Source organism: Purpureocillium takamizusanense, chromosome 7 (genome assembly GCF_022605165.1).
Source record: "Purpureocillium takamizusanense chromosome 7, complete sequence".
In the NCBI taxonomy this organism is placed as follows: Eukaryota; Fungi; Ascomycota; class Sordariomycetes; order Hypocreales; family Ophiocordycipitaceae; genus Purpureocillium; species Purpureocillium takamizusanense.
In genome coordinates, this window is record NC_063074.1 from 1,335,713 (window position 1) to 1,359,924 (window position 24,212).

The window sequence follows — 24,212 nt, forward strand, 5'->3', positions numbered from 1 at the left end:
GTGTGTGTGTGTGTGTGCCGCGGGAATGTTGCTGGTGTGGGTGCCGGTCCTGGTGCAGTGAGTGGCAACTGCAGGTGCAACTGCAGGTGCGGGCGCGGGCGGCGGGCGTCGTGGGCATGATGCAGTGCAGGCAACCTACAGCTTTTTGAACCCCACTGTCCTACCAATAAGGACTTGTACCTGGCGGTATACATCAGTACTGTCAGTTACTGTGCAGTGGCCACCACCTCACCACCCCGAGAACTCAAAGGGTGCCCAAGGGCAGCGCAGGGCAGCGCAGGGCAGGGATTAGATCGGATTGCAGGCACCTCGAGGCATGGATCGGAGCCGGCCCTGTCCTCCCCTGTCCTGGACCAACAACAGCCGCCCCCTCTCCGCAGCGAAGCCTCGTGCACGCACTCACGCACGCACGCACGCACGCGCGAACGCCCCTTGTCCCTGGTCGGTCCTGCTTGTTCCATTCTCGCTTGCTTCATCTTCAGGCAACAGACGTGGGAAACGGTGAACCCCAATGGGCGGGCGGGCGGCGGAGCGGAGGGGCCCTTGGCGTCGGCGGATGGATGGATGGATGGAAGGGTGGACGGGATGGAGGTTAAAAGCAGATCGGTGGATCTCCGCTGCTCCGCGGGCTTCAGTGGATCGCCCGCCCCCCAACGGGAGCGCCTGCCGCCCGCGCCTGCGCAAATGCTGCGAGGGACGGGAGCCAACGTTGCTCGCCAGCAGTGCCCACTACTAGGTACTAACCTAACCTCCTGTGCCTACCTTACTAACCTGCTAGACCTTAGTAGGATATGTAGTAGGTTAGTAGGCAGCTGGAAGTCCGGATGCAGGTCCGGCGCCCGTTGTGGCGCGGCCTGGTGATGCCGGGCCGGGCTCAAGCGACGTTGACATCCAGGTAACTTCAAGTTCGTATATGATATAACATACTCCGTATGTCAGTGGTACTGTAACTAGCCGCACTGGCTTACTGTGCTGGATCTTGTACCAATTAAGTAACTCCTAAACATGCTGCCCACCGCCACGCGTTGGACTTGTGATAATGATTCCCCTGCCTGATTTCACCGTCGTCCTCCTCCCGTCACCGCAAATTCATCCCGTCCCGGCCGTCCGCCCGTCTGGCGCGGCGTCAAGCCAACATGGCGAATCGATCGCCTTGTACCCAAAGACGGGCGCCCCTTGCTGTACCGTACCGCACAGTACCTGTACCTGTCGCAAGTACCTATACGCGCCTCCCTCATCCTGACACGAAGGAAGGTGTACTACTAGCTGTACAGTATCGCGCGCCGCTCGCACAGGCAGTGGGCCTCTGCGGGCGCCCGTTCGAGCACACTTGTGCGCATGCCGCCGCCGTACGAGGCTGGGTTCGTCTGAGCAGTGGCACACAACCTTGGTACCGCCGCCCCTCCTCCCCCATGATAATAGGCCTCTGTCGCATGCATGCGTGAGATCCGTCGAGGCGTCACAGCAGCAGCAGCAGCAGCAGCAGCAACAGCACTGCGCCATTTGGCAGATGGGGGTTTACTATTATTATCTCTAGTTTACCTACCACGACGCTTCCCGAGCCATGTAAAGCTTGGCAAGGGACCGAGTATTGTATATGCAGCGCCGTCCTTTGAAGGAACAGGAATAGTTCCTTGCGTCGTGGTGGATATTACTCTACTCTACGAAGTACGAGCTCGCGCGGCCCCGGAACCGTCTCCCCTTCTGCAAGTCGATCCGCGTCCCCTCTGGTTGTTTGCTACTGCTACTCCTACAGTACCCTGCCCGCAATTGTCATGGCCCAACAGCCGGCCATGACTCAAGATCCATGCATACCGTTTGATAGAAAAGCATAGCATCATGGCCAGCCAGGGGTCGACTGGGCCTGTGCATTTGCTTGGCATGGCCGAGCTGCCCAAGGGGCCCCCTTGGAGTCTTGCTGCACAAGACATGGAAAGGAGGCCTTCGTATCGGGTCTGGCGCCTCTGACACGATGTTACTGAGTAACTAGCTTAGTACAGTACAATACGGGATGATGACCTAGGTATTGTACCTACCTCGTGCATCGCTGCGCTTGTCATTCTACTGCAGGCGCATGATAGTACCTTGGTAACTGGTGAGAGGGAGTCCCTTGTCCTTGATAGAGCCAGACCTGCGGTACGAATTCAGTCTTAGGGGGCCGCGTGGACGGCAGGCGCGACCGTCTTGCCAACAACTACCTTATCTACTTCGTACCATCCTGCCCTGCTCCATACCTATCATGACCGACCACCAGGCCTGCCCAAAAATCAACCTGGACTCCCCAACACCACCACCATCACCACCACCACCACCGCACCACACCACACCACACCACACCACACCACACGAAGCTATTGCAACACCGCCGCTCCCCTTTCCAGCGGCCGAGAACTAACGGGCCGAAGAAGCGCACTTGTTGACTCGTTCACATATCGATAGACAGCCCCCTAGCGCCTCGTAACTGACAACGCCGTCACCTGCCGGGCTCCACATCGGTAGCAAAATCCATCGACTCGAGCCCCGGGGCTGACAACTTATTACATGACTGCCATCGGCCCCCGTCACCGACCTGCATGGCTAAAGGCTGTGGCGTAAATAGGCCAGGGTCAAGGACAGCGGAGATCTTTCCCGAGCCTGGGCGCTAGCCGGCCAAGATTTGCCTCTACTAAGTCGCTCAGTGCTCCAGGATGAGCCGCGCGCGGCGCCGGGATCTCGGCCATTCAGGTTTCGCCGCACGATCCTCAAGTCTTCTGGAACATCTGGCCACGTCGGCATTGGTCACGAACCCGATTTCACGGCCTTGCCCACAACGAGGACGTGTCTCGGCAGATGATTTTTTATGACGCCGCTTCAGAGCCACGAGCCACAAGCCACCTACCATCTTAAGGTACTGAGCACGACATCACCCGCAGTTCTTTTCTTGGGCTAGGCAGTCTGCAGATGCAGAGCTCCAGGCGGCTCGCCGACGGCAGGCCCCAAGCGAGGCTTCTGGTCACTTGCATGGCGGGCGACGGCGACTCGTCTGCGTCGTCTCGCTCGTCGACAACCCTTTTCGCCCCTCCACCAACGAGGGAGTGGCTGGGGTGCGACCCTGTCAGGGGCATTGCGCGCAGATGTCCGCTGTCGCCCGAGCCAAGCGCCTCTTTCCAGGCCAGCCCACGACGACGCCCTCGTCTCACAAGCGACACACTGCCATTTACAAGCTCCTCCGTCTCTGCCCGACGATAGATCTTGCCCGCTCGTCCGCATACGAGAGATGGTACGAAGAATATACGTACGGGGTACAGACCTTACCATTGATTCAGCCAACATGTGTCGTGTAACCCTCGCTCCGGAACCTTGCCTGATCTCGAGCCGACTTAGGAGAGGAGGACACAGCAAGGCTGCATCGGCCCCAGCTTGTACTTACGTACAGGCAGGCCCGACGGCATGTGCATCTGATGGAGCCTCCACACGACGGGTCCCATCTGGTCGAGGACAATCAATGGCAGTGTGCTTCGTATGTGCGTGTGAGCGGTCTACGGCAGCGCCGGTACATGTCAACGCCACAGCGGCGGGGGCCCGTGTGCATTGTCCAGGGCCGGGCAGGCCTTTGTGGTTGCACGCCTCGCGCCGTGCGAAATCTGCCATGGCGCGAAGCAAATCTCGTGCCACCGGCTCCGGTGCATCGGACACAAAATCTGTTCGTACATGCATGGGAAGAGATGCTCATGGCCGGGCTGAAGGGGCGTACGTGGCATATGGCCCTGTGTCGCCCACCCATCCACGCATCCGGCGACGCTGAAGCGCGCCTCGCCTCTGCAGAGCGTGCACCGACAGGCAGGCTCGCGCGTCTGCGAACACCCTTCCTCCCGGGGGCGCCATCTCGTCCCGTTCCCGAGGGCTGGTGCTTACCACGTCGCCGGGCCCGGCTGACCCTGCAGAGGTGGGTGGCATGCTGCTGCAGACTCTGCGTTGTGCTCACCCAACGCGCCGCAAGCAAGAGCCAATGCGCACTTGAACCATCAATGACAAAGCTCGCGACATTTCCCGTTCGCGAACTAGTCGGAGAGGCATGTGTCGAGGATGCCCCCGGGGTAGGGCCGTTAGCCAGACGTAGGATGCCACAGCGAGGCCCACGGTACGGCGCCGAGGAGCAAACCTCGCTCGCACACGCGCATGCACACGCAGATGGGCACGCGCGCGTGTGCGCGGACCCGCATCTCCGATGATGAAAGCTGCCTGGGTCTACGCACTTTGTAGTACAGTACAGTACTGTACTTCGTAGGTGTAGCCTCTCTCTGTCTGCATCAGTGGTACGAGACTTGGAAGCACACCCATTCACGTCACCATGCCACCATTTGTCGAGTCCTGCGTCGCCGCGCGCCGCGGGTCCAGGCAACAGCCGGCGCATCTCCTCGGGAGGGGAGGGGGGGGGCTTGGTCGTGCGTGTGTGTGGACGTTGCGAACCAGAAGAGTCTTGTGCGCATCCATGACGTACGGCAGGCAGGCAGAGCAGAGCTCATGGAGCCCCTGCTCCCGCCCCATCTCTCTCTCTCTCTCTCTCTCTCTCTCTCTCTCTGCACAGTAATAACGGGTTGCGATGTATATACACAGCATCCTTCGCACGATGGTCAAGGCGCGACGACGGCGACCACGGAATCTTGTCCGATGCAAGGGCTGTTTGTGCAACCGGGGTTCCTCGCAGCAGCTGAATCATGAGAGCGAAAATCTGAGTAAAGGTCTCACCGGGTGGGAGTCGTCCTTCGCAAGAGCCTCGTAGTTGTAGATTGTGGATGCAGTCTTGGTGCTGACCTACAAACGAATAACGTCGTTGACATGGTGGTTGAGTTGCCGGTAGTAGTAATTTATTTAGCACGTCCAGTCTAGTAGAGAGGTACAAAGTACATGAGCAGCTGTGGAGACGCACGGGCCACATGCCGCTAATAGCACAGCTTCACTCACTCTCTCAAGCTCACGAAAAAAAAAGTTCGGAACGACCTCAGCACCGAAGAGAGCAGACGAGGCAGAAACCGCCTCTGCATCTCACATAAACTCTCACACACTCACGCACACACAAGAAAAGAAAGACTTTATTCCCTTTCATTGACTCGGGGCCAAAAAGAAAAATGTTCGCCGTTCCGGGCTGGTCCGTCTCGGCCGACAGCCTCAAAGCGGAGAACACCTCGTCGGCCGCGGCGACCTCGGCGCAGGGCCCGGCCGCCGGCGCAAAGTCGCGGAAGCGGAAGCGCAACGCCGAGGCCGTCACGGCGTCCAACGTCGTCGACCTGTACGAGTCGGTCGTGGAGGGTCGCAAGGCGCAGCCGCCGCCGCCGTCGTCGTCCAAGCAGCCCAAGGAGAAGCCGTCCAAGAAGGCGAGGAAGGAGGACGGCGCGGGCGGCGGCAAGAAGGCACAGGCTGAGGTGAAGAAGAGTCAGGAGCACGCGGCTGACGTCGACGGGGGAGAGGGGAAGAAGAAGGAGACGAAGCCCGAGGGGACGGAGACGGGCGAGGCTCCCAAGGAAAGCAAGAAGGACAAGAAGAAGAAGAACAAGCAAAAGGGCAACAATGAGAGCAGAGGCGCCCAACCATCAGCCACCGAGGAGGAAAAGCAGCAGTCCAGAACCGGCAACAACGATGTCAGGAATCGCGACGGGCAGCCCTCGATGCCGCCGCCCAAGCCGGCCACCAGCAGCAACAAGCTGACGCCTCTGCAGGCGTCGATGCGCGAGAAGCTCGTCTCGGCGCGGTTCCGGCATCTCAACGAGACGCTGTACACGCGGCCGTCGGAAGAGGCGTTTGAGCTGTTCCAGGAGTCGCCCGAGATGTTCGACGAGTACCACGAGGGCTTCCGCCGGCAGGTCAAGGTGTGGCCCGAGAACCCCGTCGACAGCTTCCTCGCCGACATTCGCGCGCGCGCAAAGGTCCGGCAGCCGGGCAGGCACCAGCAGCAGCAGCGTGGTGGCCGCGGCGGCGGTCGTGGACGCGGCGGACGGCAGGCATCAGCATCGGAATCATCGCGGGGCGGTGACCTCCCCCTGCCGCGCACGGCGGGCCTCTGCACCATCGCGGACCTGGGCTGCGGAGACGCCCGGCTCGCCGAGTCGCTGCGGGCGGAGCAGGCCAAGCTCAACGTCGAGGTCAAGAGCTTCGACCTGCAGAGCCCGAGCCCGCTCGTCACGCGCGCCGACATCGCCGACCTGCCGCTGGCCGACGGCTCCGTCAACGTGGCCATCTTCTGCCTCGCCCTCATGGGCACCAACTGGATCGACTTCATCGAGGAGGCGTACCGCGTCCTGCACTGGAAGGGCGAGCTCTGGGTCGCCGAGATCAAGTCGCGCTTCGGGCCGCCCTCGGGCGCCGCCGGCAAGAGGGCTGCTGGCGGCGGCGGCGGCGTCGTGGCTCACAGCGTCGGCAACCGCAAAAAGGCGGCCGCCGCTACTACTTCCGGCAAGAAGGGCGGCAAGAAAGGCGGCGCCGGCGCCGACGACGACCCGACGGCGCTGCACGGGCAGGACCTAGCCGTCGAGGTGGACGGCGTCGAGGACCGGCGCCGCGAGACGGACGTGTCGGCCTTTGTCGAGGCGCTGCGCCGGCGCGGCTTCGTGCTCCGCGGGGAGCGCGCCGAGGCCGTCGACATGTCGAACCGCATGTTCGTCAAGATGCACTTTATCAAGGGCGCCGCCCCGACCAAGGGCAAGGGCGTCAAGGCTGCGGCGGCGGCGGCGGCGCAGGAGGGGGGGACCAGGGGCGGCAAGAAAAAGACGTTTGCGCCCAAGTGGGATGAGGGCGACCAGGATGACGACGAGGCCGGCGTGGATGCCAGCGAGGCAGCCATTCTCAAGCCGTGTGTGTACAAGATCCGCTGAGCCGTGGAGGGAGTGATGGTGACAGGTGCCTTGTCGAAAAGAGGACATTATGGAGGAAGTCACCAGTAACCGGTCCAAGAGAGAACATTGTCATCACCAAGCTGTGGATAAGTCGACCGAGAAAAGGTCGGCAGGATACTTGATAGATAATGCAACGGCCATGCCAAGTTGTGACGCACCGAGCATGTCTTTTTTGATCTCATCACCGGCACCCCCCGACCCATGTACATTTCCCCCGCATTGTCGTCTTTGCAGCCCAGGCTGTCCTCGGTCGCCAGGTTGCGCCTTTGTCTTTTCCGTGATTTGACCAGAGAGTAAAGAAAAACATATAAGCTACCAAAAAGCGTGCGTCGTTGACATGATGACGTTCCCTTGCCCCAAAAAGCCCAGATGCTATGCAACCGAATGCTCCCAAGATGAAACCCCGTCGCCTGCCCGCAGCTCAGAAGAAAATCAAACCGGCGGCGACGTCAACATTGTCCTCGGCCGCCTGCAGCGCCTGGACAGCCTGCTCGCGGGTGGCGCCCATTGCCACCAGACTGTCGACGTGCGCGGGAGTGACGTTTGGCGTAGCCGCCGAAGGTGCCTGAGCGGCTGGCACTGGTGCCGGCGGCGTCGGCGCAGACGGCTGTTGCTGCTGCTGCTGCTGCTGCTGCTGCTGCGGTGGCGGCTGTGCCTGCCCGGGCGGCATAACCACCCCAGATCGCTGTCCTATCGAGGTGCCCGCCGGGCCGGGTATCGTGGGCTCCTGAGCGGCGGCGGCCTCTTCGTCCTTGGGAATGTCGGCCTCTCCGAGGAAGGGCACCTCCTCGCCCTGGATGATGAGCTTGTCCTTGGCCAGGTCGATGGTGGCCTGGTAGCGCTTCAGCATGTCCAAGCCGAGAAGCAAGTCGGTCGACTTGCCCTCCATGACGGTGAAGCTGCATGGCAGGTGCAGCTGTCCGATCTTGATCTGGGCGGAGTGGACGCGGCCGATGATGTTTGCCGTGCCCACGCCGCGGGCGACGCCGGCAAACCTCGTGTCGACAAGGCGCATGATGCCGCATGCCTCGGCGCACGACGGAGAGATGATGGTTGCCTGCGCCCCAGAGTCGACAAAGGCCTTGACCTTGTGTCCGTTGACCTCTACATTGATGTAGAGCATGTGCACACGTCCAAACACTAGAGATATTCGTCAGCGATGCCGTGCCGCCTCCTGCCCTCGTCGCAAGCTACGCCGCAGCATGTCTGGTGGGTGAGGTGCTTACCCTCGGGGTTATGCTCCATGGCGTTTTGCAGGTTCTCCATGACGCGCTCCTGCCTAATCATGTCTTCAATCTTCCTCTGGTTCTCAATGTTGAAGGGGTCATCATTGAGGCGCTCAATCTCCCGCTGTCGCTCCAGGCGCTCTCGGCGCTCGCGGTCCTGGGCGTCTCGCAGGATGGCGGCGAAGCGGGCGGGGTCCTCGGCGGCGCTGGCCAGCTCTGGATGCTGCCTCTGCAGCTGCTGCCTCAGAGCGGGGTCACCCAGCACCTGAAGGCGTACCATCTCAGGGTCGTTGTCGCCGCCCTGGCGCGGTTGGGACTGCGTTTGCGCGGGTGCGGCCGCTGACGGGCGGGCGGCCTGCGGACGCTGAGCCTGGGCAGGTGTCGCGGCGGCGCGGGGCGGTCGTACGTGCACGGCCAACATGTCCCCATCGGCGATCTGCAGCTCCTCCATGGTCTTGGAGTCGTCCGAGATGAGGCGGCCGTTATGGTAGATCTGTTGTGAGGCGGGCGGGATGTTGGCATCGGCCTGGATGGACTCGCGCAGGGTGGAGATGGTCATGTCGGGGAAGATGTCGAGCGTCACCAGGTTATCCTGGTTCGCGGCCTGCGGGTTGTATATGCTGAGCGTGATGCGCCTGGAGGGAGAGAGAGAGAGAGAGAAAAAGGCCGCGGGTCAGCGTCGTGGTCGGATGGTGTGACTGCGAGGTCACGGCGGCTTACTTACATGGTGGCGGGCGACAGCTGTCCAGCGGACACCTGGGTCTGTGTCTAGGCGAAAGACGATGATGCTGCGAAGGAAGGTGTCGGAGACAATGTCTTGGACGGCAAGGCAGCTCCTCCAGTTGTGTTTGAGTGTCGTATTGCTGGCTTGGGAAACAAGAGGCGGGACGGGAGAGGAGGGAGAGGTGATGGTGGATGGAGGTTTGAAGGTCAGCAACCTACAAAGGTTGGCGAGATGCAAACGGGGTCCGCTGTTCCATCCGCCAGCAGCGCCTCCACTGCCCTCCACCTGCCGCCAGCCTGCAGCACAGGGCGGGCAGGGGTGCTTGCGGACGGGCAGCTAACGCTAGGTACTAAGTAATTGAACGCCCAGGGCAGTCCGTCCAGTGGCCTGGGCTGCCAGTACCTTGCCTACCTTACTGCAGGGCGCAGCGTACCTGGGGTGGTTGCCCGTGCTTGCGGTGTTCCGCCCGCCGCTGTGGCCCCACCGGGACGGAAGGGAGGCGGGGGGGGGACGGCAACAGCAGCTCTGGAGGCGGTGACGACACCGCAAGGCAACCTGGGACTGGGCTGAGGTGGGCTGCTGACAGAGATGGGAGCTTTTCTGGGGCGCCGCTAGCTAATTATACTGGACATGGAAAGGCATGGAACGGCATCGGAACTTCCACCTCTTCCTTTTACTATTCCATCAATGTCATTTGTTCAGGCCATCAACAACACTCACTCTTCTGTCCAGCCGATAAGCCACACTTGGAGCTGCACCTTTCCATTCCATCCAAACTGCGTTCAACATCCATCACCGCGACGATGCCATGCCGTAACTGCTGCCGCCACTCACGACTGCCGCTCCACAGCTAGAGATTTCCCTCGTTTCTGCGTGATACCTCCATTGCACAGTCGCCTCATGCCGCGCGATCAGCCATGCAAGACAAGACGTTGCTGGCTAACGCTCCATGGATAGGCCTCCCTCGTTTGTGCTTGATGCGTCCATGGCCGTCGCGTTTGCCCCGTCCAGATCCCTTCCCCTGCCATGCATGGCCTCTGGTCAAAAGGCAACGCTGCGGACGTAGTTCCTGAACCACAAGTACCAGGTTCGCGGCTGGTCAATAGCCATGCGGGCATCTTGGACTTGGACCGCTGCATCGTGAATGACGGCGCTCGCCTCGGCCCGTTGGTCGTCAGAGACGTGCGGGAGCAGCCTGTCCTGCACCGCAATGTTGTCGTCAGCGACCTGGAGCAGCCTTCTGGCATGGGCCGCGCTGTCGCGAAGGCTCACGGCCATGCCAATGTCCACCTCGTGCGGGTTGGACCTTGCCTGCAACGCGAACCGTGCCCCAACGTCCCTGGTCCTTGACACCGCCTCGTCAAGCTCTTCGATGGCCTGCGCCGTCTCCACGTGCGCCGCCACGAAGGGTGCGTACGTTATCACCCCGGCTACGGCCACGCCTGCCACGGCCACGCCGAGCACCACGAGGCCTCGTGCGCCCCCATCTAGCTCCTCCATCTGCACCACGGCCTTGGACGTGTCAATGCGCCGGTCCTTGGGAGGCTTCTTGAGCTCGTCGAGGACGTTGGCTCTCTCCCGTTGCACGGTTTCGTGGGCCTCGCCGGCTAGCTCTGCCGCCTCGCCGAGATGCTTGAGCGTGCGCTGGAGCGCCTCGGTGTATGGTCCCTGGTGTTTGCCCCGGGTATCCAGGACGTCAGGGAGACCCTCGACGACGAGCCCGCTCCTTTCAAATTTTGGGTTCTGAGCAGTCTTGCGGGCGTTGTCAAGGTGCACCCATGAGCTTCTCGCTGACGCGTCACTGTCGTGAATGCCCGCTGTCAGCGAGGCGTTTGGCGGTTTTTGCTTGGAAGCCTTGAGCCTGCCGATGTAGTCTTTGTAGCAGACGGTGCTGCTGGTAGCTTCTCGGAGTAGGTCCTCGACCTGCTGATGATATGTCCTCAGAAGACCGTTTGGAGTCTCGTCGCGCGGACCACCCGTGGATACACAGGAGGCGCCACCCATCAAGGCCACAAGGAGCGGCATGGTCATGGAGGGGAAGAGCATCGTGCGAATGTAGAGTACAAAGCGACGTACGTTGCGTTGGTATGTTAGGTTCTGATAATCCGCATGGAACACGACACTCGGTAACAAGTGGAAACGTACGTAGGCCGCAGCGTGAGACGGCGGTTGCGCTGTTCAAACGAAGAAAGAAACCGGTGGCATGTTGGCAGCCCTCCTTCAAGCCTTTTATCATGGGCGGTGCACGCGTGGGAGCGTTATCCCGCGTGTTATGTGCGCTTGCCTCTAGTATATGATCGGAGTGACAATATCGGTCCGCTGCAAATACTCCCTATACGTAACACCATTATTCGGAGCCCGTGGGGTATTCCTGCCCCGGCTTGCGTGAGGCACCTATGGACCATCGCTGCGGTGACATTGACATTGTTGCATCGACGCGGCGCTGAACTTTGTTGCAAGCATTGACTGGTGATGATGATGATGATGATGATGCCCTCGCAACCACTCTTTGGAACCTAGGCGCTCGCTCGTTCACTGCTCAATGACGGCTGCGGCGCGTATGCCGGCTCCCTCTAAGCAATGTCTGCGAAATGGCGCAACGGCGTTTACGATTGAGGACCATGATGTAGATGGCTGGTTGGCTGCGACGACGCACAACTCGCCTGCGTAGGTTGTTGATCCGGGAAGGCGTCGATACGTGTCACTTGCAGAATAGACTCTGTAGGAAGGAATCCAAGCCTGTGTTGCCCACGACGATGCATCGGTCCCTCCCATGCGGGCCATCCCACATGGGAACAGTCGAAAAGACAAGGAAGAGCAAAGAAAAACAAGAGCATGAACTGCCATCTTCCTTCATGTCACGCGGCTCGTGGCCTGTTTCTCCCCCTCTCTCTCCCTCTGTGGCGACCAATAGACCCAAGCTGCAAAGGCAAGATAGCCCAGGCGGTCTAGCGCTTTCCCAACGCAAGAAACAAGTCCATGACGTTGACGGTTGCCATGCCAGTCCCTCCGAAAGGGGGGGGGGGAGGGCTCCTTTCTAATGTCCGAAAATGTGTTTCGGCGATGAGGATCGGAGATGGCTTGGGCGGCGTTACGTTGGGCGGGGAGGGAGCGCTAGGACTTAAGGAGCCCGCAAACGAGTCCGAGCAACGGGCGGACTTGAGGGTATTATTACTGGTACTCAACGTAGGAATAGCAGCAGCCGGCACCTTATGCACCTACCTAAAAGCGATGTGTAACTGCTGACTGACTGGGCTTATTACTACGTCCTGTAATGGCATTCTTGCGGGCAGGCTGGGGTTTGTTGCGTCGTCCGTGGAGTTTTTTATTTTAGACTTTTGCCGGGGGAGGGGCGGGCCCGACGACGTCGGAGTGGGGCCGAAACGACAGTCGTAGCGGTACGCAGCCAGCGCCGACAAGCAAACATAGGCCGATGCTCGATCTGCCCGTGCGTGCGTGGTCATCTAATCATGACGTTCATGGTCATGGAGATACATGGAGATACCGGGAGATGTATTATGCAGCTGGTTGCTGCCACCGGGGTTAGCATCTGCTTAGAAATGGGAGTCGACCAGAGGCCTTGACGCGTGCGTATACAGTTCTCTTACACGAAGTAGGATATATATATATATATATATATGAAGCAGTGTTTTGCGTAGAAGAGATTCGTAGAGTACTGGCATAGTAGCCTCATCGTGTTCTACTATTATACCCAAGTACGCCCCCTTTTTTGCCAATATCAGGCGGCATCAGAAGCCCAGTCAGTCAGTTCAGGGGGGTAAAGAGAGTCTCCAAGTTCATCCACATCTTCGTACATCATCATGGCAGAGGTCATCTTCGGCGCGGCCCCCGAACCCAAGACGGAGCTCGGGCGGTACCGCATCCTCTCGTCGACGGCGGGGATCCGCGTGTCGCCGCTGCAGCTCGGGGCCATGTCGGTGGGCGACGCGTGGGCGGGCTTCATGGGCTCCATGTCCAAGGAGCAGTCGTTTGCGCTGCTCGACCACTTCGCCGAGGCCGGGGGCAACTTCATCGACACGGCCAACAACTACCAGGCCGAGCAGTCCGAGGCCTGGATCGGCGAGTGGATGGCGGCGCGCGGGAACCGCGACCAGATGGTCGTCGCCACCAAGTACACGACCGACTACAAGTCGTACGCCCTGGGCAAGGGCCGCGCCCCCAACCACTGCGGCAACTCGCGCCGGAGCATGCGCGTCAGCCTGCGCGACTCGCTGCGCAAGCTGCGCACCGACTGGGTCGACATCCTCTACCTGCACTGGTGGGACTTCACCACCTCGGTCCGCGAGATCATGGACGCCCTGCACGTCCTCGTCCAGCAGGGCCAGGTCCTCTACCTCGGCGCCTCGGACACGCCCGCCTGGCTCGTCGCCGCCGCCAACGAGTACGCCCTCGCCCACGGCAAGACGCCCTTTAGCATCTACCAGGGCCGCTGGAACGTCATGCGCCGCGACTTTGAGCGCGACATCATCCCCCTCGCCCGCCACTACGGCATGGCCCTCGCCCCCTGGGACGTCCTCGGCGGCGGCAAGTTCCAGACCAGGCGCGCCATCGAGGAGCGCAGGCAGCGCGGCGAGGGCCTGCGTAACATCTTCTCCGCCGACCAGAGCGACGACGAGAGGCGCGTGAGCGAGGCCCTCGAGGCCGTCGCCCGCGAGCTCGGCGTCGAGTCCATCACCGCCGTCGCCCTCGCCTACGTCAGGGCCAAGGCGCACAACGTCTTCCCCCTCGTCGGCGGCCGCAAGATCGAGCATCTCGACGACAACATCCGCGCCCTGAGCATCAAGTTGACCCCGGCCCAGGTCGAGTTCCTCGAGGGCGTCACCAGCTTCGACATTGGCTTCCCCAACGACTTCATCGGCCCGGACCCCCACGTGACGGGCAAGTTTACCGGGCTGGCGGCCGCCAACGCGCCGTTGCAAGTCGAGCTGGAGCCCAAGCCCGTAGGCCTGGCGTGACGGACGGCGGTCCGCTTATAAGTAGTAGTGAATAATGAAAGTGTTTTGGTTCATCAAGATGTATCGTCTGGTTCTCTGAAACGCCTTCTGGTGAGCATCGAGACAGGTGTTGTAGACGTTGAATGTGAGCTTTCACCAGCTCATTGCGGACGTGTCCGGCACGGCTGTCGTGGTGGTTCACCACTTCTGCATGATATGTCATTGCACCACCCTCTCCATCACTCCCACGCACAGGTCCTGACCCGACAAAACATACCTGACGAGACTGACGAGACATGGCCGACGCAACGCAGTGGTGTGTGCCCGACGCAATCCCTACCCGACGCCAGGTACACACATACCTCACGCAGCCGTCCCTTGTCTATTATGAAACGGCGCGACCCAAATTTTTATAGGCCTGATTTATCGAGAGAAATCTTTGGTTCTTAGACCCCTCGTTCGGCTGACCTTTTTCCTACGTCTCTCCCACAAGGCGGCTACAACTATACCCACCCTCTCTCTACCTATAGATGCCCTATGTACAGCAACCATTGGGGAAAAAAACCACCTCTCAGTCCGTCGCCTTGTACTTTCGGCGGTACTCCTCGGTGCGCTGCACGTCCTCGGCGGTCGCGAAGCCCTGCATGCCGGCAATGATGTCGTCGAGGGTCAGGATGGCGAAGATGGGGATGCCGTACTCCTTGCGCAGCTCGCCGATGGCGCTGGGGCCGGGCTTGGAGTCGTCGCCGTCGGCGGCGGGGAGCTTCTCCATGCGGTCGAGGGCGACGACGATGCCGGCGACGATGCCGCCCTCCTTGCGGATCTTGTCGATGGCGTCGCGCTTGGCGGTGCCGGCGGTGATGACGTCGTCGACGATGAGCACGCGCTTGCCCCGGAGTGGCGCGCCGACAATGTTGCCGCCCTCGCCGTGGTCCTTGGCCTCCTTGCGGTCAAACGAGTACGAGACGCGGTCGAGGTTGGCCGGCGCCTGCTCGCCGAGCTTGATGGCGATGGCCGAGCACAGCGGGATGCCCTTGTAGGCCGGGCCAAAGACGATGTCGAAGTCGAGGCCGTCGCGCTGCTGCGCGTCGATGATGGTCTGCGCAAACGCCGACGAGATGGCCCCGGCGAGGCGCGCCGTGTGGAACTCGCCCGCGTTGAAGAAGTAGGGCGATATCCGCTTCGACTTGAGCTCGAAGCTGCCGAACTTGAGCACGCCGCCGTCGATGGCGGCCTTGAGGAAGTCTTGCTTGTAGGCGGGGAGTTGGGACGTCATTTTTTAATTTTTTTTGGGTGAGATGCGGGGGCCGTCGGAGTCTGAGATTTCGGAGGGCAGCTCAAAGGAGGAATGTCCAAGCTCGTACGGGGAGAAGAAGGTCGTCGTCGTCGTCAAGGCGGGTGGGCGTTCCTTGAATGTCTTCCAAAAGTTTTTGGCGGGGTCGTCGCTCGCCGAGGACTTTCTCACACGCACGCGCTGGCCGGGGCGGGGCACAGGGACCAAATCTGTTTTGCCCAGCGCTCAATTGGGGGCAGCCCGGCCTTGCGTTCCAGCTGTCCGCCACGAGGGGCTTTCATGGCTTCATGTATCGTGGCCGCTAAAGCGCACCGGCGAGGTACATGCAGGCGCCCTCCTCATCGCCCCCAGGGGTCCCGCTGCCGTCTTATCGATAGGCAGCCCCTCCCCCCTCCCCATTCGCCGCCCAGCCGCGACTCCACACTTTTTCGCCGTGCAGAAAAAAAAATTGATTGACCGCCTTGGCCAAATTCAGTCCGCCGCTGCACCACAGGCTCGCTGGCTGCCCCATCATCACCAGCCGCTCCTCTACTCCTCCTCCCTCCTCCCATTCCAAAACCTGCAGGCGGGCTGCTCTTCGTCGTGACTTGTCTTTCATCGCCACGAACGCAAAGCCGCACTATCCGCCCAAGATGAAGACGACGTGGAAGGACATCCCCCCGGTGCCCACGCAGCAGGAGTTCCTCGACATCGTGCTGAGCCGCACCCAGCGCAAGCTGCCCACCCAGATCCGCGCCGGCTTCCAAATCAGCAGAATTCGAGGTGCGCACCTTCGCCGCCCCCCTCTCATTTCCCCCTTGCCCACGCATGCCCATCTGCTGACACTCGTCCCTCCCTCTAGCCTTCTACACCCGCAAGGTCAAGTTCACCCAGGAGACCTTCTCCGAGAAGCTGGGCGCCATCCTCGAGACCTTCCCCCGTCTCCAGGACATCCACCCCTTCCACAAGGATCTGCTCAACACCCTCTACGATGCCGACCACTTCCGCATCGCCCTCGGCCAGCTGTCGACCGCCAAGCACCTGATCGAGACCATCTCCCGCGACTATGTCCGCCTCCTCAAGTACGGCCAGTCGCTCTTCCAATGCAAGCAGCTCAAAAAGGCCGGCCTGGGCCGCATGGCCACCATCGTCAAGCGCCTCAAGGACCCCCTGCTCTATCTCGACCAGGTCCGCCAGCATCTCGGTCGCCTGCCCTCCATCGACCCCAACACCCGCACCCTGCTCATCTGCGGCTACCCCAACGTCGGCAAGTCCAGTTTCCTGCGCAGCATCACCCGCGCCGACGTTGATGTCCAGCCGTACGCCTTCACAACCAAGTCTTTGTTCGTCGGCCACTTCGACTACAAGTACCTGCGCTTCCAGGCCATTGACACCCCCGGTATCCTCGACCACCCGCTCGAGGAGATGAACACCATCGAGATGCAGAGCATCACTGCCATTGCCCACTTGCGGTCGGCCATTCTCTACTTTATGGATCTGTCTGAGCAGTGCGGCTACACGGTCCAGGCCCAGATCCAGCTCTTCCGCAGCATCAAGCCCCTCTTCTCCAACAAGCTCGTTTTCCTCGTTGTCAACAAGATCGACGTCACCCGCCCTGAGGATCTGAGCCCGGACGTCCAGGCCGAGCTGCAGACTCTCCTCAAGTCCGGCGAGGTCGAGATGCTCCAGCTGTCCTGCAACACGCAAGAGGGCGTTCAGGACGTCAAGAACGCCGCCTGCGAGCGTCTCATCGCCGATCGAGTCAACCAGAAGCTCAAGGCCGGCACCTCCAACAGCGGTGAGGTCGGCGGTCGTCTCGCCGACGTCATGGCTCGCATCCACGTCGCCCAGCCCATGGGCGGCCAGAAGCTCGAGACCTTCATCCCCGAGGGCATCAAGTCGAGGAAGAAGTACGACAAGGAGGACCCCGAGCGCCGCAGATTAGCCAGGGACGTCCAGGACGAGAACGGTGGCGCCGGCGTCTACAACGTCGACATGTGCGCCGACTACATGCTCAAGAACGACGAGTGGAAGTACGACAAGATTCCCGAAATTTTTGACGGCCAAAACGTCTACGACTTCATCGACCCCGACATCGAGGCCAAGCTCCAGGCGCTGGAAGAGGAGGAGGAGAAGCTGGAGAAGGAGGGCTATTACGACTCGGACGAGGAGATTGACGACGATGACGAGGCCGAGATCATGCAAAAGGCCGAGATCATCCGCGAGAAGCAGCAGCTGATCCGCAACGAGGCCCGCATGAAGAAGAAGCTCAAGAACCAGGCCATCATTCCCCGCAAGGCCCTGAAGAAGAACTACTCAGAGCTCGAGGACGCCCTCGACCAGCTCGGCGTGGACACGACCAACCTGGCCGAGCGTGCTCAGCCCCGGGCCCGCAGCCGCGGCCGCTCCATGACGCGCAGCCGGCTGGGCACCGAGGATGCCATGGACGTCGACGCCAAGCCCCGCGACCGCCTGCGCTCCATGAGCCGCGCTCCCACTACGAACCGCCGCGACGACGGCGTCCAGGACGAGGCGTCGCGGACAAAGGCCGAGCGCCTGGCCAAGCTGCACCAGAAGAAGATGAACCGCATGGCCCGGCAGGGCGAGGCCGACAGGCACCAGACCGCCTCTATCATCAAGCACTTGGTAAGCTTCCCCGTACCTTTTTTCTGTGCCCGGGCGATTCTTTTCGTGCTGTTCAAACGCTGACTTAGGACATCAGTCTTCTGGCAAGCGCGGCATGGGCAAGACTTCAAGACGATAGACGAGTACGGCGGTGTTTTTTCCTGTCTTCCCCAGCTATTGTCTTTGCTCGTCTCACGAAAAAGCGACGTCTGTTCCATACTCTCCCCCACCAGCTTCTGCCCCTTCACTGCCGGGTCTTTTCTATCTGTACCCATTGCGGCGTAGGCAGGCATTGGGTGGGAAATTTTCCAGGTCGTGTCTTCCTCTTGGTCCTTTTGGCTCTCTGGGGGTTCTTCCCTCCGCCTTCCACACCTACTACGTACGACTGTTGCTTTTCACGTGTCCTCGTCATTGTCATCTTCCATCACATCGTCAACTTGGCTGCGGGAGTTGGAGGCGCACGCGGGTTTTTTGTGGCTGCTGCATGGTTTCCATTTCGGGACTGGGGTGGGCGGCCTTGGTAGCAAAAACAAGTTGCTAGTTGAAGGCTGGCATGGCAAGCAAGAGAAGGGAAATAGATGCCATGTTGTCTCCGCGAGAGAAAGAATAGGGCACTGCCCGGTTGTGAGAGTTATGCGATGCGACGTGGAGGTGGGGGATACCTGCATCTACAAAGTAACTAGACGTCAAGCATCTCGAGCGTGGAAAGAATCAGAGTGGGTAAACTAGTCCTGGCTGGTTGCCGGTAGTTGAGGGACCACCCTCGTAACGCCCGCCTAGCCTCGCTGTCTGGCAATTGACTATAATTCTTGCAAATGTGCTGAGCAGCTACGGAACCTACAAAACACCGAGTCTCCCTCCCTCGCACGCCCACAAGGATTCTGCCGTTTTTGCTTCATTCGCATGTGTTTGCTGCCTCTCGTCTTCCGCAATACCCATGACAGCTTGGAGTGAACCATGTCATGTCTCTCGCCCCCGCTCCCGATACTGACATCTTCGTCGCATCCCCCTGGCCCGGCGCCTCCGCCTATTGCTCGTCGGCGACGGTGAGGCCATCCCTGAGACCCTCGACCTTAAGCTCCTCGCCGGTACAGCGACGATAAATGTCCTTGACGTCGTCGGTGGTCGTCTCGAAGTGGCTGGTGGCGTCGTAGCTCTTGGAGATGAAGATGTTGTCCTTGGTGCCGTCCTGAAGAGGCTCCGAGATGGGAATCGGCGGGCCCTGTTACAGCTCGTATGATTAGATGACCTGACCTGTACGAGCAGGGTGACAGCGACGCAGAGCGACATACCATGAACTGTTCCTCAATCTTGCCCAGGCGGTCCAGGCCGGGCTTGAGCTCGAGGTGGTGGTTGGCCGATGACTCGGCAATGGTCGACACGATGGCGATCCAGTAGCCCTTGGGGCAGACGTTGTGGGCAGACGAGACGCAGGCAATGTAAATGTCTGTCAAGCAGTCAGCATCGCGGAAGAGCAGCGCCCAGCGCAGGGTATCATGCTTACCGTTCTTGCGGCCGACCTGCGACTGCGGGATGATGAGCTGGCAAGAGTCGCTGTCGTTGGTGCCGGCCAGGGGGTGCTTGAGGATGCAGATGGCGCGGAGGACGTGACCGACAACCTTGGTCTTGCCAGGGAAGTACGACGGGTCGCCAAGGATCATCTTGGCCCTCGTCTCAAACTTCATCTCCTCGACGCCGGACATGGTGGCCTTGATGCCCACCGCATTGTCGCCCTCATACAGGAACTCGTCGACGGTCGTGTTCAGCATGTAGGTGCCGCCATAGATGGCGGACAGGCGGGCGAAGCCCTGAGGCAGCTCGCCGAGGCCGTACAGCGGGTAGATGTACGGCGACTTGCCGTAGCGGGCAACAGAGTTGCCATAGAGACGGACGCGCTCGATGACCTCGGGGGCCTGACCCTTGGTCGTGATGTGGTCGTCGGTGAGGTACAGGCCCATGGCGTGGCCGATGAAGTCGCGGGTGCCCGCCTCGAGGCCAAACTTGTCGTAAACCTCCTTCATGCTGCAGTTGTTCATGTCGAGAGCTACATCATGCGTCAGCCAGCCAGCACGGGCGGTGAAGGAAGATGAGCGCAAGCGGGGGGGGGAGGGGGGAGGGGGGGGGGGATGTCATGTACCCTTGTGAGTGGCCGGGTCCTTGGCGTCAAAGGTGCCAACCCACTCGATGAAGGACTTCATACGTCGCTTCTCAAAGATGCCCATGAGCGGGGACTTGAGAGCCTCGCCGGCGTCGGAGGGGACCTTGGCGACGGTGGCCTTGGGGCCAGAGCCTTGTTGGACATAGCTGCCGGCGACCTGCTTGAACTCGAGGTATCGCGTGACGTCGGTGGAGACGAGGATGTTGGTCAGCTCGCCCGAGGACATGAGGAACTTGGGGACGAGGTCGATGTTCCAGTCGTTGAGGCGGCCGTACTGCTTCCAGGGCTCCTCGCCCTTTTGGTAGTTGCCATATTTTTTGAAGAGCTGCGGCAGGCAGAGGATGTCAGTCGAGAGTCGTGGACAGGAAGAAGGGGGTTGACGTCTAGGCGCGATGCCGTCGCGAATGGTGGGGAGGTAAGGAGGGGTCTAACTGTCTCGAGGTTCACGGACGCGGCCTCGCTGCGGTACGGCACAAGACGTCAGCAACGATGGCATGAAGCAGCAGATGGATGAGCAGGGCTGTGGAGGTGATGAAGACGAACCCGCCATAGTGGTCGTTGCGGTCGATGTGGAGGACCTTCTTGCCCTTGACGGACAGCACACTGGATGCAGAAAGGCGGTGTTAGCCAAGCGAGGAGGGACAAGGAGGAGAGTGTTCGGCGCAGTCGATTGTTCGTCGCATACCCAGAGAGAATACACTCGGTCAAGCCTAATGAGGGACAGCAATACAGCGGCGTCAGCATGCGTCGAGCAAGGGCGAGGAGGGCACGGCCCACGGCGAGCGTAGACAGGCTCCTCGGTGGCCGCGCCCTCGTCGGGAGGCGAGGACGAGGCGAGGCAACTCACCGGTGCCGACAACGAGGACGTCGTACTCCTTGGCAATCTCATCCATGGTTGCGCAGCGACGGATCGTGTCTGTCGTGTCGTGTCGTGTCGGGTAGAGGAGGGGGAGGGTGGAATCTTGGACAGAGGAGAAAAGGGCCGCGAGCCAAGGGATGGATTGGGCGGCTTCGGTCTGGTCTTGTGGTTTGATGGAGGGAGGGGGGGGGAGCTGCTGTGGCGAGCTGGAGGGGTTGACGAAACGGCGGCGGGGGTTTTGGGTCGCCGTGCGTGAGGTGGTCCATGTGTCGGTGAGGTGCAGCAGGTGGTGTGGGGAACTCCAATTCCATGGGCCGCGGTGGACATTGCTGGGCTGCGCTGACTGACGTCCGTCCGCTACGGAGGCCCGCAGTATACAACCCGCAGTTGCTGGTGCTCGCCGCCAGAGCTGCCCGCCCTACTAGAGCTGCCCCTGGAGGGATACCCGGGCTGTCCACTGCAGCTAATGAGGCAGTACCTATATGAACCTACCGTTAGTAGCTCTAATAGTGACATGGGCTACAAAGTCCGGCCTAAAATGGAGACCAGCCCCCCCCCCCCCCCCCAAAAGCCCGCCAACGACCACCGCCCTCTCCGTCCACCTTCAATGGCTATGGGGCCCTTTCTTCCCAAGCCCGAGATTGCAGTCATTTCTGCTTGCGCAAAAAGATGCGACATTGCCAGTATTTTTGGAAGATTCGGTGCAGGGCACCCCGGCCGAGGACCCCCTTTTCATCTTCACTCGAGCACTCGAGTAGAGTCTGTGCTTCGAGTAAGAGAGAACCTTTGTCGCCCAGCGCCATGGCATAGACGGCACGGGGCAGAAACCGAATTTCCATGACGATGCTGTCTCGTGCGGCTTCCCTCGGTCCAGAAAACCCCATTTCCAGAGCCCGTGGCGGCCTGGTTCAGGTACGAAATGCTTTGGTATTTTCCAGAAAGCGCCCCAATACGCTGCTGTCCCGCTGCAGCAGGCGACATCTGTATCGTACACGTCCCTTCCACCTGATTGATCCCATGTGCCTTGATACAATGTACAGCGCGACATCTTGATCGTCTTCATCCTCGTCGTGTCGTCGCGATTCCCAATGTGCTCTTGCCATGCTGGGGCCCCCAAGCACGGCGGCTCTCCACGCTCTCCACGGCCCGGGCAGGCATTGACATCACATCACGCCTGCATCCTACTACCGGGTCGCCTCCTTCTGAGGCGTCGCCTCCTTCTCGGGTGTCGCCGACTCGGCCTCGGCCGCCCAGCTGTCCGACATCTCCAGGTCGTCCTCGTACGCCGATGGCTTGTACACCTGACCGTCGCGCGAGTCAAAGTCGATCTCCGGGTCCGACCGGGCCACTTCCACGGCATCCTGCCACGTGTAGTATCGTTCCGTCAAGGCGTGCTTGATCGCCTGCATAGTCGTTTGTACCTGTCGGCCAAAAAAAATCACTCGCTGTCAGCGCATGCTCGTTCATTTTGACGCAGGCAGGGGAGAGGCGAGCAAGGGCGCCTTACCTCCACGTCGCGCGTATCGAATTCCCTCTCGCCAAAGCCCAGCTTCCCCCTCGCCAGCTCAACCTTGCCAGTCGCCAGCATGTTGCGCTCCTTGCAGCACGCCCACCACAGGGCGTGCAGGTCCTCCCACGACTTCCTGCGCAGCTCCTCGACCGTCCAGGCCCGGCCGTGCTCCTCCGTCTCCTTGGGCGTCCACAGCAGCTTGCCCGGCGCCGGGAAGAAGCCCCACAGGCCGTGCTTGTCGTCCACGGCCACCTTGGGCTTGAAGTCGCGCGGTTTCGGCAGCGGCACGTCCGACATGGACAGGTGCTCCCGCGGGCCCGAGCCGTAGAGGCTGCTGACGCCGCGCTTCTTGTTGTTGTCTTTCGTCTTCTTCCGCTTGCATTGTGGCGCCGTCGTCGAGAAGGCTAAGGCTGCTGCTGCTGTTCTCGGCGCCGACGGTCTTGCAGAGCGGACGAGGGGGGGGGCTCCCAGCCTCGAGAGGCAGCCCATGGAGGGCCGCAGGGCGTTCGAACCGGCCATTGACAGGGTTTCCGTCTGCGCGGCAGCACGTTGATATCGCGACTGGGCGAAGCTGGAGAGGTGAGGACGGGAGCGACACAAAATTTGGGTGTGCAGTCGGCCGCGCCGTCTCTGATTGGCCCTTTGCCCCATACCTTGAGCCTCCACGGACGACCACAGGGTGTTAGTCAGCCGACGCGTCCCATCTTACCTACCCTAGACCCCTGTCCGTCTGCCCACGACTACATGTCAGCCATCCTATTACATGTACTCAATGAACAACAAGGTGCATCAACGAGATCATGATAACTTGTTTAGGGGAATGGCTGTCTCATGCGAGCAAATGGTGCTATGTCTATTTTACGGCCTGTGTCTGCCAAGTCGCGAAGCCTCGTGTTGAGCAACGGATGCGCAAACCCCAGAGCGTCCAGTCCCCGGAGTCATACACCGAACATCTGGCAACCACTAACATTGCTGGAGCACGGTCGGAGCGAGAATATGAAAAACCCGTTGTTGGGGTAGTCAGAAATCAGAAACACGTCTGTCCCGGCCAATAACGATCTCTAACGGAAAGGCGGCCGACAAGCTGTAGGGCACGGGGACGATGGGACGCGAATCTCCTCTCCGCACTCAGGCCAGGATTTCGGTTTTCTGTCGTCAGACTCTGAGGTAGATATCGAGAACGGTCACAGTCCCAAGTCCCTACGGTTGATATTCTCGAAGGAAGAGACGTCTTCTGGCGACGTCAAAAGAGCGTGAAATACATGAGACGCCGATGGCAAGCAAGCCGCACCAGATTGATCACACGTCTCTCGGCACCGGACGTCACGATACTAACGGCCACAACACCTCGATATAGACAATGTATGGTAGCTATGAACTATAAACACGCGGTGGCAAGATTGACAGCGACAATGGTCATTATCGTGTTGCATCATGACTACTCTCACTCCGGTCGGTGTTAGTATTCCGCTCTTTCGTGAAGCAGCCTGGGTGTCGAAAATCGAAGGGACAATGCCTTGCTTGGGCCTCACGTCCAACTTTCTTTCTATTGTTTTGCCTAACTGTAGAGGGCTACCAACTAGCGCGTCGCAACCAGTTTGGAAATAAACTTCCCAAATTTTCCTGTGCCGTTCCGAGTTCCGAGCCGTCGATCCAGGGCTAATAGCGGCACAAAGGCCGTCATCACGACACACTCTTCGGCGTAACAACATGAACTGGTCTTGCTTCTCGCTTAGCCGCGCCATCCTCCAAGCACATCTGCCTGCCGGGCATCAGTACCGTGAGAGCTACAAAGTAGACGTCCCGTCACGGAAACGGGCGTCTGTCTGGCCTCACACGGGCAGGCATCCCAACAAGCTTCGTCAGGGGGCGTGACGCGCCGCAACCCCTGAAGCATCGACGCCTTATCACCAGTCCAGACGCGCATCGAGGATGCCCACCATGCTGTGAAACGCCCCCCATGAAGAGTCCACCTAGCCTGCCGTGCAACTCTTGTCATCCTACAACGGCGGG

At 60.5% G+C, this 24,212-nt stretch overlaps 8 protein-coding genes across 9 annotated transcripts; 3 read left to right on the forward strand and 5 right to left on the reverse strand.

The window, feature by feature from the left end:
- The first annotated feature begins 4,600 nt into the window (after positions 1-4,600).
- On the forward strand, positions 4,601-7,023 carry RRP8 (25S rRNA (adenine(645)-N(1))-methyltransferase). Its single transcript, XM_047989238.1, has one exon. The coding sequence runs from the start codon at positions 5,109-5,111 to the stop codon at positions 6,846-6,848; it is 1,740 nt and encodes a 579-aa protein (XP_047845237.1). The 5' UTR covers positions 4,601-5,108; the 3' UTR covers positions 6,849-7,023.
- Positions 6,145-9,156, reverse strand: DDI1 (DNA damage-inducible protein 1). Of its 2 annotated transcripts, XM_047989239.1 has the most exons (3): positions 8,820-9,156; positions 8,096-8,730; positions 6,145-8,009 (listed from the first exon to the last, which is right to left on the reverse strand). In XM_047989239.1, coding segments are annotated over exons 1-3 (1,356 nt in total). In that variant the 5' UTR covers positions 8,822-9,156; the 3' UTR covers positions 6,145-7,290. The 2 variants fall into 2 exon arrangements, with proteins under 2 accessions (XP_047845238.1, XP_047845239.1); XM_047989240.1 differs by having other exon boundaries at positions 6,438-8,009; positions 8,096-9,156.
- Positions 9,157-9,523: 367 nt separating this feature from the next.
- Positions 9,524-11,622, reverse strand: JDV02_007716 (uncharacterized protein). Its single transcript, XM_047989241.1, has one exon. The coding sequence runs from the start codon at positions 10,863-10,865 to the stop codon at positions 9,861-9,863; it is 1,005 nt and encodes a 334-aa protein (XP_047845240.1). The 5' UTR covers positions 10,866-11,622; the 3' UTR covers positions 9,524-9,860.
- A 1,018-nt stretch (positions 11,623-12,640) lies between these two features.
- AAD14 (Putative aryl-alcohol dehydrogenase aad14) lies at positions 12,641-13,795 on the forward strand (the record flags this gene model as incomplete). Its single annotated transcript, XM_047989242.1, has 1 exon — positions 12,641-13,795. One exon carries the CDS (start codon positions 12,641-12,643, stop codon positions 13,793-13,795), a length of 1,155 nt encoding a protein of 384 aa, XP_047845241.1.
- On the reverse strand, positions 13,490-15,221 carry URA5 (Orotate phosphoribosyltransferase). Its single transcript, XM_047989243.1, has one exon. The coding sequence runs from the start codon at positions 15,048-15,050 to the stop codon at positions 14,346-14,348; it is 705 nt and encodes a 234-aa protein (XP_047845242.1). The 5' UTR covers positions 15,051-15,221; the 3' UTR covers positions 13,490-14,345.
- A 334-nt stretch (positions 15,222-15,555) lies between these two features.
- Positions 15,556-18,479, forward strand: NOG1 (Nucleolar GTP-binding protein 1). Its single transcript, XM_047989244.1, has 3 exons — positions 15,556-15,830; positions 15,910-17,693; positions 17,770-18,479. Exons 1-3 carry the CDS (start codon positions 15,701-15,703, stop codon positions 17,809-17,811), a joined length of 1,956 nt encoding a protein of 651 aa, XP_047845243.1. The 5' UTR covers positions 15,556-15,700; the 3' UTR covers positions 17,812-18,479.
- On the reverse strand, positions 18,444-20,884 carry GDI1 (Rab GDP dissociation inhibitor alpha). The gene is made up of 7 exons (XM_047989245.1): positions 20,678-20,884; positions 20,516-20,540; positions 20,374-20,433; positions 20,263-20,290; positions 19,810-20,155; positions 19,177-19,716; positions 18,444-19,119 (listed from the first exon to the last, which is right to left on the reverse strand). The coding sequence occupies exons 1-7, from the start codon at positions 20,721-20,723 to the stop codon at positions 18,746-18,748; spliced, it is 1,419 nt and encodes a 472-aa protein (XP_047845244.1). The 5' UTR covers positions 20,724-20,884; the 3' UTR covers positions 18,444-18,745.
- A 433-nt stretch (positions 20,885-21,317) lies between these two features.
- Positions 21,318-22,814, reverse strand: MRPL4 (54S ribosomal protein L4 mitochondrial). The gene is made up of 2 exons (XM_047989246.1): positions 22,197-22,814; positions 21,318-22,110 (listed from the first exon to the last, which is right to left on the reverse strand). Exons 1-2 carry the CDS (start codon positions 22,716-22,718, stop codon positions 21,874-21,876), a joined length of 759 nt encoding a protein of 252 aa, XP_047845245.1. The 5' UTR covers positions 22,719-22,814; the 3' UTR covers positions 21,318-21,873.
- Positions 22,815-24,212: the final 1,398 nt, after the last annotated feature.

Bases quoted from the DNA above. Each gene is read 5' to 3' on its own strand.
- RRP8 (XM_047989238.1), top strand. From the start codon at position 5,109: ATGTTCGCCGTTCCGGGCTGGTCCGTCTCGGCCGACAGCCTCAAAGCG.
- DDI1 (XM_047989239.1), bottom strand. The intron at 8,010-8,095 runs GTAAGCACCTCA...GAATATCTCTAG, and splicing joins CATGGAGCATAACCCCGAGG to TGTTTGGACGTGTGCACATG.
- JDV02_007716 (XM_047989241.1), bottom strand. From the start codon at position 10,865: ATGCTCTTCCCCTCCATGACCATGCCGCTCCTTGTGGCCTTGATGGGT.
- URA5 (XM_047989243.1), bottom strand. From the start codon at position 15,050: ATGACGTCCCAACTCCCCGCCTACAAGCAAGACTTCCTCAAGGCCGCC.
- NOG1 (XM_047989244.1), top strand. From the start codon at position 15,701: ATGAAGACGACGTGGAAGGACATCCCCCCGGTGCCCACGCAGCAGGAG. The intron at 15,831-15,909 runs GTGCGCACCTTC...CCCTCCCTCTAG, and splicing joins CCAAATCAGCAGAATTCGAG to CCTTCTACACCCGCAAGGTC. The intron at 17,694-17,769 runs GTAAGCTTCCCC...TTAGGACATCAG, and splicing joins CCTCTATCATCAAGCACTTG to TCTTCTGGCAAGCGCGGCAT.
- GDI1 (XM_047989245.1), bottom strand. From the start codon at position 20,723: ATGGATGAGATTGCCAAGGAGTACGACGTCCTCGTTGTCGGCACCG. The intron at 20,434-20,515 runs GTATGCGACGAA...TTCTGCATCCAG, and splicing joins ACCGAGTGTATTCTCTCTGG to TGTGCTGTCCGTCAAGGGCA. The intron at 19,120-19,176 runs GTAAGCATGATA...ACTGCTTGACAG, and splicing joins GCAGGTCGGCCGCAAGAACG to ACATTTACATTGCCTGCGTC.
- MRPL4 (XM_047989246.1), bottom strand. From the start codon at position 22,718: ATGGCCGGTTCGAACGCCCTGCGGCCCTCCATGGGCTGCCTCTCGAGG. The intron at 22,111-22,196 runs GTAAGGCGCCCT...TTTGGCCGACAG, and splicing joins TCGATACGCGCGACGTGGAG to GTACAAACGACTATGCAGGC.